Genomic DNA, 11,922 nt, shown 5'->3' on the forward strand with positions numbered 1-11,922 from the left:
TGTTATTGGACGTAATTCCATGATCTTCAAGGAGAAGATCCATGGTGGTGCCCTTGGTGTGTTTTAGAATGATTTGCATGAAAGCTCAGTCTTGGGGGTTATCCTGAAACTACAATGGTCAATTATTCTAAAGTAGAGAGAATTGAACCATGTCGTGAGTAGTAGCAGGAGGTCCTAGTCTTGGGTGCTTCTAGTATGGCCCAAGGTGAGTGATAATGGACTAACCTCGTGAGTGTGGTAGGGTGAAACCCATTGACAATGGCTTTGCAAAGCAGTAGAGGCCACCACGAGTGCATGACACGCCATAGCTCGGGAATCATTCTAAGTCCGGACGAGTCAAGTTTAAAGTGTAACAAGTTGTGTTAAATGACCCAATATATGTGAATTAAACTTGCATGTTGTGTGTGATTGTTATAACATGATTTTTGTATATCTAGCTCACCCTTCTGCTTGTGTTTGTCTTTTGTTTGTGTTGTGTTTTCTGTTGCAATGATCATCCATTTGGATGTGAGCAGAGGTAGATGAGGTGCTTCTGGGGCAGGCCTTGGAGGGAGTTGACACCGTTGCTTAGCCTAGTTAAGATCCATAGGCATTCTGTTTATTTTGAAATACTCTACTGTGTTAAAGTTTTAAATTTACAACCATTTTGGGATGACTGTAACCTTAAGACTTTATCTACAAGTCTTCTTCTAACTGTTCTATTAGATTAAAATATGGACTACTAGATTATATAGTTTTATATAATCTGAGACGTTACATTTTGGTATCAGAGAAGTTCGTCCTTAGGATGACCTTTGAGTTGAGGGCTTGTCTTGTCTTCTTTGTGAAGAATTGAGTCTAAATGGTATGATTTACCATTTTCTCCAAGTCTAGATAGTAGAGTGTGTATCTAACTAGAAGTTTTGAGAACAGAAAACGTCTTGATTAGAGTAATGAGGGTGCACACTCATGATTTTTACCAGAGATGATTTTCCTTTCTTAATTCTGAAAGTTTGAGGAAAAGTAAGGGTGGCGATTCTAGTATTGTTGTCAATAGTAATCCTTGTCTTGTTCTTGCCTTTGTGCTAGTGTATTGTGCTCTATAGTGGTAGAGAAATGAAGATTCAAGGACAACTTGAGTTGTATGCCTTTATTAGAATTGGTTTAAGCCTTTGAGACAAATTCTTGCCTCGAAGATAAGGAGTTAGAAGACCAGAATCTTGGTTTCACAAGATGAGTGAAGATATTGGAATTTAGAAGTAATGTTTTCGGGGTGAAGAAAAAGTTCTCAAGAACAGAGTTAGAAGATCAGCTATGGTACATTTCACAAGAAGAGTTGAGTTCAAAGGCTAGAATAAGAGGAACATTGGGTAAGCATAGGTGTAGCAAGTTTAAGAAATCAATTTGGTTTAGTACATCAGTAACGTCAGAGGACAAAAGAAAGGAAAGTATTGGTGAGCAACGGAGTAACATTGAGTGAAATCGGTATCATGGGTCGGTGTATCATCGATGGTTGAGATCTGAATAAGAAAAGGGGTGGATGGGTTGAAGTTTAAGTTAAGAAAGGAATAGAAATTCTAAAGTGGACCAAGGGGAATAAGTATCAAGAAGAGAAGTAGAAGAAGAAGAGTTTGAGAAACAGTCGTTAAGGCATAGAGCAGAAGTATGGAGGAAATAGTTGAAGGCAGAATTGCCAAGTTGAGAGAGAGCATGAGGTCTTTGAAGAAGAATGAAGTATTGTAGGGGTCTTAAGTTAAGTGAATAATTGGAAGGAGATAGTCAAGTTTTCTCAACAAGTGGATGATTTATAGTCAAGTTTAGAATGATGTTGCAAGATCAGTGGTTCGTATAGAAGAAAGGTTTGATCATTGGCTGAGATGAGAGATTTCAAGTGTTGAAGGAAGGAGTATATCAGAATGTCAGTTTGGTAGGAAAGTATAAGGTTAGAGAATTAGGAGCACAGTGGATGAGGAAATGAGAAGAAAAGGTTTTAGAACAAATGGTTAAGGGTGGTCACAGTATAAGTTGTGAAAGAGGGTATCGTGAATGATCAGAGTCTGGGTTGGTTGAGATGTTCAGAGTTATGAAGTTGCATGTTGTGATAAAGTCAGTTTTCATCGAATGTGGTTTTATGGTGATGTTTAGTGACCGGCTGAGTTTAATCAAGATAGAAGTGGATGTTGAATGATGGTTTGCAAAAGGCAATGAGTTGGTAAGTTCAGATAAGGTTAGAGGATTGGTGTTGTTGGTTAAGGGTATCTTGAGATTTAGAGGATTCAAGATAGGGTCTGTATTTCTGAAGATTCTGAGTTGAAGAGGGCAATTCTTGAAGAAGAAGGTTTTAAGTTAATTTGGTCGAAATGAGTGCATGAAGAATTCTAAGTGATGTGGCGTTTGTGGAGTTAACTTAAGGGCTCGGGTTTGAAGTTTATATGGAGTGGTTTCTTGGCAAGGAAGGAAAGCGAAGGTGGTGCATCAAGTATAGTTGAACGAAAGATGGAAGCAAGTGTTATGCGAATCCAAGATGTTTGATAATTGTAAGGGAAGAAGAGATTGTGCTGTTCTTTCATAAATTTGAGGTGTGATCATAAGGGAGGTTTGATTATTTCAATTCGATTTTGGGTGGTTATGGTCTTCAAAAGAAGTGTTGTGTTTTGAGAAGGAGAACAAATGGGTATGTATTAGACGTGGTTCAAGTTATAAATGAGAAGACGAAGGGTTATAGAAGTCAGATGATTTTAGTAAGGATAAGTGGAAAAGAGAAGATAGATCTTTTGGGTGTAAGGGTTTCGGTTGATGTTCTGTGACAAGTATGGGATTTTTATATCTTGGAGAAGTGGAATTCATTTTGGAGTGGGATCTTAGGCAGCACCGGTGTTAGTAATCTCTTCATGGATTATTCTTGTTGAAGTTGAGTAGTATAAGAGGAAGGTGGAGTTTTGGTTAGAGCAGCAGTGTTTGGACTCAGTGTAATCATAGGGAGGACTACAAGGTTGAAGAATCTCATAAGAGAATTAGAGGACATGTTGGAACAGTCTAGTATAAGTATTAGCAAGCTGAAGTGATTTCGAGCATGGAAGTTTTTGAAGAAGGTTTTTCAAGGGCAATCATTTTTCGGGTTACCGTTGTCATGAAGAAGTGTCCTTTGAGTCAACTAGTGAGCAAGGGAGTTTGAGGATCGGAGTAGCGCAGCGGATGATGGTGAGCATGTTATTGTTAGTAATAGACATGCATGAAGAGCTTTCATAATTGTGGATTGGTGGTTTTTGAGGGACGAGTTCTTTGAAATAGTATTGGTGTTGTTATATGAGCATGAGTTGGGAGTGTCTGGTAATCTTCAAGAGTCAGAAGTGAGTTTAGGTATGGAGAAAATAGGTATCAGGCAAAGAAGATAAGTGAGCTTACGATTTCAAACTACAGGGTCAAATTTAGAGTGAGGAAGTATTAATGGATTTGGAACAGGAAGAGTGGGTCAGTGGACGAAGGAGATGATTTGAGCTATAGTTTTGAGTTATAGTGGCAATCTACAGGTAAGAAAATGTCAATTGTTAGTTTGAACAGAGAAAAGATTCAGGTTCTTGGTTGATAAGGATTAAGTAAGAGTGGGTTGAAGAATATGAAGATTGGGGGTCTATAGTGAAGTTGTAAAGCAATTTCATTAGTATAGTTGAAATACTATAACTAGTGGGTTTCTCAAAATGGTTGAGAAAACGCAGTTTGGACAATCCTAGTTTTGAGATGTATCATAAGTTGGCTTGATACTGATCAAGCTAGTGATCTCAAGTCGAAGAGGTTACAGCTCTAAGTATGATTTCAGGCTAGTGGATCAAGAATTACATAGAGTTCAGGTCAGTAAGATAACGTAGTGAAAATGGAGTGCTTAAATTGGTTTTGTCATTGCAAGGAGAAGAATTTTACTTTGGTAATGGGATAATATAGTTGGAAACTATACTACTCAAGAGTGTAAATCAGTAAAGTAATGTGAAGTCCTCAAAATGGGTATGGTTGAAGATGATCAAAAGCATAATAGTTTGTGGATCAATCAGAAATGGTAGTGATCAAGTCAATGGTATGATGGTTCTTAAAAGAAGCAAGAGGAGGTAAACGAGTATCAGTCAAGGGTTGATTTGAAGTCAGGACTGGTAGAGGTTTTAGAAGAGAATTACAAGAAGTGGCGAAGGATAAACAGAGGTTGGCAGTGTGCCAGATACAAGGCGGTTGGTTATGTGAAAGTAAGATTCTCCATAGCTGAAGTTTAAGGGTTCGGATTTGTTTTGAGGATAATGGCTAAACCTATCTACACATTGAACACTAGAGCATTTAAACACATAGGCATGGTTTTCATGTTGGTAAGGTTGTTGGAGAGTAGTATCTTTGTCGATCAGGTGGTTGTACTAGAGAATGTGATAAGAGTAGGGTGTTCCTTCTATCTAATGAGTGAATTTTCGACGTCGAAAATTTTTGATGTGTGGGAGAATGTGAGAACCTAAAAAATCTGAATTAGAGAGCTGATAAGGTATTAAGTTAATGAAACCAAAATTTCTTTCTTAAAAACACATATTAGAACATCCTGGTTCATTAGCCAAGCGCTACTCTCTCTAGAACTGAGTTCTTCCAAGTTCTCTACCTTCTATCTACCAAATCTCTTCACTGAGTCCTTTGTTTTCCGATCAGGTGGTGCCCCAGTACCCGCGGCGTAAAGGGCTCTGTTTTAAACCGATCACTTTCTCCGTTCTTCATTCCAACCGGTAAGTAGTTTCCTTTCCTCCTCCGCTGTTTTAGAACCTAGAACATGCAGTTCTACTGGTTGCATGTGTCTTGTGTTCCCCCTTTCCCACTCTCTGCTAAATATTGAGCTCTAAGAGTCGTTCTCGTCACCAATGTGGTGGTTGTAGGGTGTTGTATAGGTTCTTGTTGAGTCCGGCACTGTTGAGTCGTTCTTGTGAGCTGAGCTGCTAAACTCTAAGGTAATGGGAGGTGGAATACTTCTTTATTTTTGTGGTATGATATGAATGCATGTTGAAATCTGACTCTGAATGTTGCTTCAGAATAGTATTTTTGGTTTGATATGTATATGGTGTGGTTTGTGCTGAAACTAAATTCTATGAAGCTGTGTTGTGATGTTTATAACTGTTTTGGATGAATCTTGATGTTGTAATTTGAGCATGTTGGAAGTGCTTGGAGTGACAAATCTGTTATAGTTGAATTAAATGGCAAGTTAAGTGAAATTATAATGTTTTAGGGCAAATTGGAGGAAGTAAGGTAGTGATTTTTGGCATGAGTGGTCTTGAGTGCAATTGAAATGTTTGGGTAGCACAGATAAGTCAATTGTGATTTGTAAGGAACTTTAAATTGGCCAAAAACATGTTAAAATTGGTATAACTAAAAATTGGGCCTCCAAGTTGTTGAATTTGGTGTTTTAGAGAAAGAACTGAGTCTTAAACCTTTTAGATTGATTGTAGGGATGTTTAAAACCAGTTAGATAAGTACAATCAGAGTTAAAACTCAAATTAGGGGTGTTAGAAGTTAGGGAATTGGACTAGAAATGGTAAGAGGGTGTGTGAGTGCATAATTCTACAGAACTTGCGTTCTGTAGATTATGCAGTCTCGCTATGCGGATGGTTTCACATAGCGAGACCTTGCAGAAGGGTGCTCATGGTTTAGTCATTGGCTGTGCGAAATAGTGCGTTGTGCGAATGACTAGAGAGTGTTGCTCTCTGCCTGGTGATTCGCATAACGAATCTATTCGCTATGCGATTGGGAGGAGTCTAGCGTTGCATTTTGGTTAATTCGCATAGCGAAGGGGGCGCATAGCGAGTTGTCTTAGGGGGTTGGTCTCTGTCTGAGCTTTCGCATAGCGACTAGGGTGCGCTATGCAAGAGGCATGAGGTATGGCACTTCTGTGAGTTAATTCGCAATGCGAATAGTGTGCGCTGTGTGAAATGCTCTTAGTTTCGCTGTGCGAAGGGGTGTGCTTTGTGCGAAACGTTCTGGGTTTTATTATCTATCTTCTCTTTTGTATTGTTTCACATAAAGTGGAATGTTGTATGGTTTGTGAAGTATGTGTTGGAGCATATTGTATTGTATGATGGGATTCAAACATGTTGTATATTGTTAAAGTGAAAGTGCATGTGATTCAAAGGTATGATTGGTGATTCAAAGTATGTGGTTTTAAAAGCATGGTTGATGGACGTAATTCCATGGTTTTCAAACGAAGGTTACATGGTGGTGTCCTATGTTATTGGACGTAATTCCATGATCTTCAAGGAGAAGATCCATGGTGTTGCCCTTGGTGTGTTTTAGAATGATTTGCATGGAAGATCAGTCTTGGGGGTTATCCTGAAACTACAATGGTCAATCATTCTCAGGTAGAGAGGATTGAACCATGTCGTGAGTAGTTAAACTTGCATGTTGTGTGTGATTGTTATAACATGATTTTTGTATATCTAGCTTACCCTTCTCCTTGTGTTTGTCTTTTGTTTGTGTTGTGTTTTCTGTTGCAATGATCATCCATTTGGATGTGAGCAGAGGTAGATGAGGTGCTTATGGAGCAGGCCTTGGAGGGAGTTGACACCGCTGCTTAGCCTAGTTGGGATCCATAGGCGTTCAGTTTATTTTGAAATACTCTATTGTGTTAAAGTTTTAAATTTACAACCATTTTGGGATGACTGTAACCTTAAGGCTTTATCTACAAGTCTTTTTCTAACTGTTCTATTAGATTAAAATGTGGACTACTAGATTACGCAGTTCTATATAATCTGGGAGGTTAGATTTGTGAATAATATAATACTGAAAGTGGAAAATCAAATTTTCACATTTGGATATAAAAATGATTTTAAATTATATTTTTTTGGAGAGAACAATTGAAAAAAATTGTCTACACATTGTTAATTATGGTGATTTTTATGTTATTGATTTATTTTATTTGAAGTTTGTAGGATATGCTAATGAATGATAACATCAAAGACAATATGTTCTTTGAATTGTAAAAAAATAATTAAATTGACGTGACTAAGAGACTTACATGAACAATCAAATGTTATAAAGAAAGTAATAATTTATTGTAAAAGTAAAACTTAAAAGATATCCAATACAATGGAGACACACGTTCACTTCAACCTCTTACAAAATCATTTTATTCCATACATATTTATTTTCCTTAAATTAGGAATATATTTATTGTTTAAACAACATCATAAATCAGTACATATCCTTAACTGCTAGTGATTGATGGAGTTGACACATAGCTTCCAATGGATTTTTTCTTGAAATAGTAATTCCATTTGCTTCAGACATATCAATTTCTTCCTTGCCAATTCGTTTCCACTCAAAACATTGAAGTAGTAAGGCTATGGATAAGCCAACTGTGCGTTGAGCCAAGTTTGATCCAGGGCAAGCCCTTCGTCCTAACCCAAATGAAAGTAACCTATTTACTTCATTTTCGTTCTCAAACCTTTCAGGCTTAAAGTGTGTTGGGTCACTCCACATTTTTGGATCCATATGAGCAGCCCAGGCATTCACCAACACAATTGTGTCTTTTGGGAGATTATAGTTTCCTACGATACAATCTTCTGAAGACAAATGTGGTGACCAAATTGGAGCAGCAGGATGCAATCGAAGTGTCTCATAAACAATGCATTGAATGTAAGGGAGTTTTGACATGTCAGATTCCTCTACAAGACGATCTGATCCTACATGAGTGTCTATTTCCTTTTTTGCCTTCTTTATAACTTCTGGATGGTTCAATAAATTAGCCATTGTCCATTCTAAAGTTAAAGCTGATGTATCTGTTCCAGCAAGTAGCAAGCTCTGTAAAATCAATAAAAGAAGTATTAATGCACAAACAAAAGGGAAAAAGATCTTTCTTAGTTTCTTTAAAATTAATTACTAGATAACAAAAAAATTTATTCTTTTTATTTTGAATCTAAACAAAATGGATGAGAAATTTGTTACTAAAGTAAATATACTTGTTGTTTAATACTCACAAAGGTTTAAAGTTATCATTTAAAATTACACTTTAGATTAAGTGATGATGATTGACATATATATTTCACATTCACATATTGTTATTAATTATTCGGGTAATTATGTCTATCATGATAATTTTTATCACTTTCAAAAATAATATAGATCTACACACAAAAATGAGAAAAGTCATATTTAAAGAAATAGTTAATTACCAGAGAAAGTCCTTTGATGATTTGGTCTGTGTATTGTTCAGGTTGTGATCGTTGTAAAGCAAGGAGATGATCTATCATAGTATTTCCATTGTTATTTCCATTACGATGCTCTTCGATGAGTTCTTGTAAGAATGCATCGGTTCTCTTACCAATCCCTTTGAGTTTCCTCTCCAAATTATCAAAATCAAACCATCTCACTAAAGGCAAAAAGTCTCCACGGTTATTGACTCCTGCTAATATCACCAACTCTTTGATGATTTGTTTGAATTCTTTTGCTTTCTCGACATCGTTCACATCACAGTCATCACCAAAGAGTCTTTTCCCAGACACAATTCTCATCATAGTATTAAATGAGGTCTCCATAAACCTAAATTACATGATATTAGCATTAGAAATTATAAAAAATATAAAACATATTTTATTTAGTTTTGTCATGTTTTATTAAGTTCTGTCAACTGTATAGCCATCTCTTATTTATTTATTTATTCTATATATATACCTCTTACTTTCTTTTGATTGTCATTGCATGGAGCAACCGTCAATGGTTTAGAAACATTATAAGAACACATTTTTCACATTACAATAACTCATTTAAGTATTTGAAATCATTATATTGTGTATTATTTACAAGTGACATTACCAAGTATTAAAAACACCAGAGAATATTTATGTAACTTCAGGAAACTTCAATCATGACCAATATTTACTTAAAATTATACTAATAATAAAAAATCATTTTTATTTATTAGTTAGTGTTATAAGAATAGCAGTTTACACTTTCTGAAGACACTATAGAAAGAAAATTATATACAAAAATGTTGAAACGCATTTGTAGTCATTATATTTTTTTAATGTATAATTTTAGTTTATTTATTTCAAAATAAAAAATATTTAATCTCAAGTTCTTAGAATGGGCTATTTTATGTTGACTTCTATATAACCATGTTACGTAAAACAAAGTTTGTTTGACTTGATGAAAACTCACATGGCTTTTAGATCCACTTTGGTGAAGTGGTTTGATGAGAGGTTAGCGAGCTTTTGCACCAGCCTCATGATCTCGTCCCTTCGGACCTCGTAGAAGGAGTTTAAACGGTTCGTTGAGACAACCTCCAGCGACAAGATGCGACGGAGGTGGCGCCAGTGGTCGCCGTAGGAGGAGTGAAGGATGGTGCTGTTATTGTAGCTTATGTATTTGCCAAACAGAAAGTGAGGTCGGTTCGCCAACACGATGTCGTTTTTGGTGAAGCATTCTTGCACCGCGGATTGTGAACAAACGACGACAACGAGTCGGGAGCCGAACCAGAGAGAGAAGACTGGGCCGTATTTTTGCGACATTTGAGTGAATGTGCGATGGAAAGGCTGTTTGAGTTGGAAGAGGTTTCCGATTATAGGGTAAGAAATTGGCCCTGGAGGAAGGTTTCTAAATCTTCTTGTTTGGAACAAGAGCTTAAGAGAAAAGAGAAAGAACAGAATGACCAAAGCGAAATACAACAGAGCCATGCTTGAAGATTTGCTTGTGCTATTGATTGGTGTGGCTTTGATTCCCATGCATGTCAATTTATAAAGGCCTGAAAATGGTAAGCTGGACAAAAAATGGTCAAGAAAAAATGGCGGGGCAATTGGTTGTTGTTCAAAGTAGCTGGCAGAAAACAATCTCGAAATTGAATTTAGGGTCTTTTTGTAAATATGATTTTAATTGATTTTATAATATGATCATACGGTACGCACCGAGCCATACCGCCAGTTGGCTTGTAGTAATTGAGCGGGATCTGGAATGAGATTTCATTATTACCTAACTATTTAATCTAGCCTGTGACATAATAAATACAAGTAGTATTTTAATTTTTTTTTTCAGTACATGCAACTATAAAAAGAATAATTAATGTTGGTCTACATGGTATACATTCATTAGGCCAACAACTAAATGACTTCAAAGAATTCAATATCTCAAAACTTGATTCTATTTTCATCACCTCTATAATGAAGTTTAATTTTTCAAACAAAATTTTACTCCCAAGATCATCATTATTTAAGTACTTGATTACTGTATAAAATAAAACTATATCTTTGTACATGTTATATTTCTTAAATCTTCGATTAAGAGGATCCATTTTTTGGTCTACAATATAAAAAAAATAATGCATCCTAAAAGGCTGAGCAAAGTTTGATTGTGTGTATTTAGGGTATATGAATTGTACTACCCTTAATACATATTTATATTTTTTTTTTCTGGAATTCTATAGTGATTTCTTTTCTATATATAATTCTGAGGCTTTTGAAGCAACTCCAATCTTCATTTTGTTTTACTCACAATTTTTTATTTAATTTAAAATAGTTAATTATTCAAATATGTTAAAAAATGAACTTTAAATCTAACTCAACTCCAAAAAACAATTTATAAAATGATATTTACATCTATTTATATATTATAAATTAGTTTTATCTCTAATCGAGGTTCAACTTCTAACAAAACCAAATAATAAATTATAATATTTAAAAACTAAATGAACTTGATCGAAAGAGAAGATACATAATAGCTACGTTGTAATTCCCCAAAATAATCTTTAATTTAAGTGTTAAGAGCTTACAATATCTCGCTGAAGTATCACATATAATACTGTAGAATTTATATTTAATAATTTTTATATACCATCGTTTTTATCTTTAATATTTAATCCATTATCATATTCTGATACTCTCATTAATATAAAGGCTATGCCGTTTTAAATTTAGAATATTACATACATTTTTAAAATAATAATGAAATTTGCTTATAAAAAAGATAAGCAATGGTCATAAAAGATAAAATATAAAACCTAATAGAATAAAATAATATTATAAAAAATAAATGAAGTTAAACAATATAATACCTTCTTTAATAATAAAGAAATTATATTATAAAATTAAAAAACTATGATAAATTAACTCATGCTAAAAAGTCTAAGATGGCGAAATTGAAATTCATTTAATCTACAAACTTTTAAAATAAATGAACTTAGTTATTTTAATTCAATTATATTAAATTTGTTTAACATGTTAAACATTTTTTTAGGTGATATTGAAGTTATAAATGTTAAATAGAATAAAAAATTCAAATGTAATAATGAAACACGAACAACATGTTAAAAAAAATTAACTTCATAAGTTAAAATGACTATATACATTATTTTTAAGTTTTAAAACCAAAATGTATTAAAATTTAAACTTTTGGACAGAAACAAATTTTATTTTCAGAAAGACTAAAAATATATTTAATGAAAAAATTTATAACGATTTAAACATGATGTCAGATATAGTAAACGTGGTCTATTTATTTACTGGTAATCAATGCAAAATTTAAAGCTAACTATTTTAAAATAATATAAAAGAGTGTCTATACATTATTTTGAATATACATAAAAAATTATTTTAAAGTATTATTTTACATTTTTATCCCCATATGAAATTTGGGGTTGGATTGCATTTGACTTAACCATGATTTTAGTGAATTTATTATAAGATAAAGGTAGACGTGAAAGTAGAGTGTGTGAGATGGAACTCAAAGAAAAATTATAAATAAAAAGAGTAAACATTATTTGATTTTTTGATACAATAAATATATAGAAAAGAAAATTAGGTAGACGTCGAGCATGCATATATTAAAAAAATGAATGCATGAGGATCGCAGCTACAGCTACCGGTTCCGTGTATTGACTTCACGTTGTGCAGATATATGAGTTGAAATTCTACTGAGATTTGGTTTTATACTATCATAATAATGCAG

At 34.3% G+C, this 11,922-nt stretch overlaps 1 protein-coding gene across 1 annotated transcript; it reads right to left on the reverse strand.

Moving 5' to 3' along the window:
* Positions 1-7,018: 7,018 nt before the first annotated feature.
* LOC108347128 (cytochrome P450 81E8) lies at positions 7,019-9,693 on the reverse strand. Its single transcript, XM_017586268.2, has 3 exons — positions 9,145-9,693; positions 8,160-8,526; positions 7,019-7,788 (listed from the first exon to the last, which is right to left on the reverse strand). Exons 1-3 carry the CDS (start codon positions 9,657-9,659, stop codon positions 7,180-7,182), a joined length of 1,491 nt encoding a protein of 496 aa, XP_017441757.1. The 5' UTR covers positions 9,660-9,693; the 3' UTR covers positions 7,019-7,179.
* Positions 9,694-11,922: the final 2,229 nt, after the last annotated feature.

The sequence above is a fragment of the Vigna angularis genome, chromosome 9 (genome assembly GCF_016808095.1).
Source record: "Vigna angularis cultivar LongXiaoDou No.4 chromosome 9, ASM1680809v1, whole genome shotgun sequence".
NCBI lineage: Eukaryota > Viridiplantae > Streptophyta > Magnoliopsida > Fabales > Fabaceae > Vigna > Vigna angularis.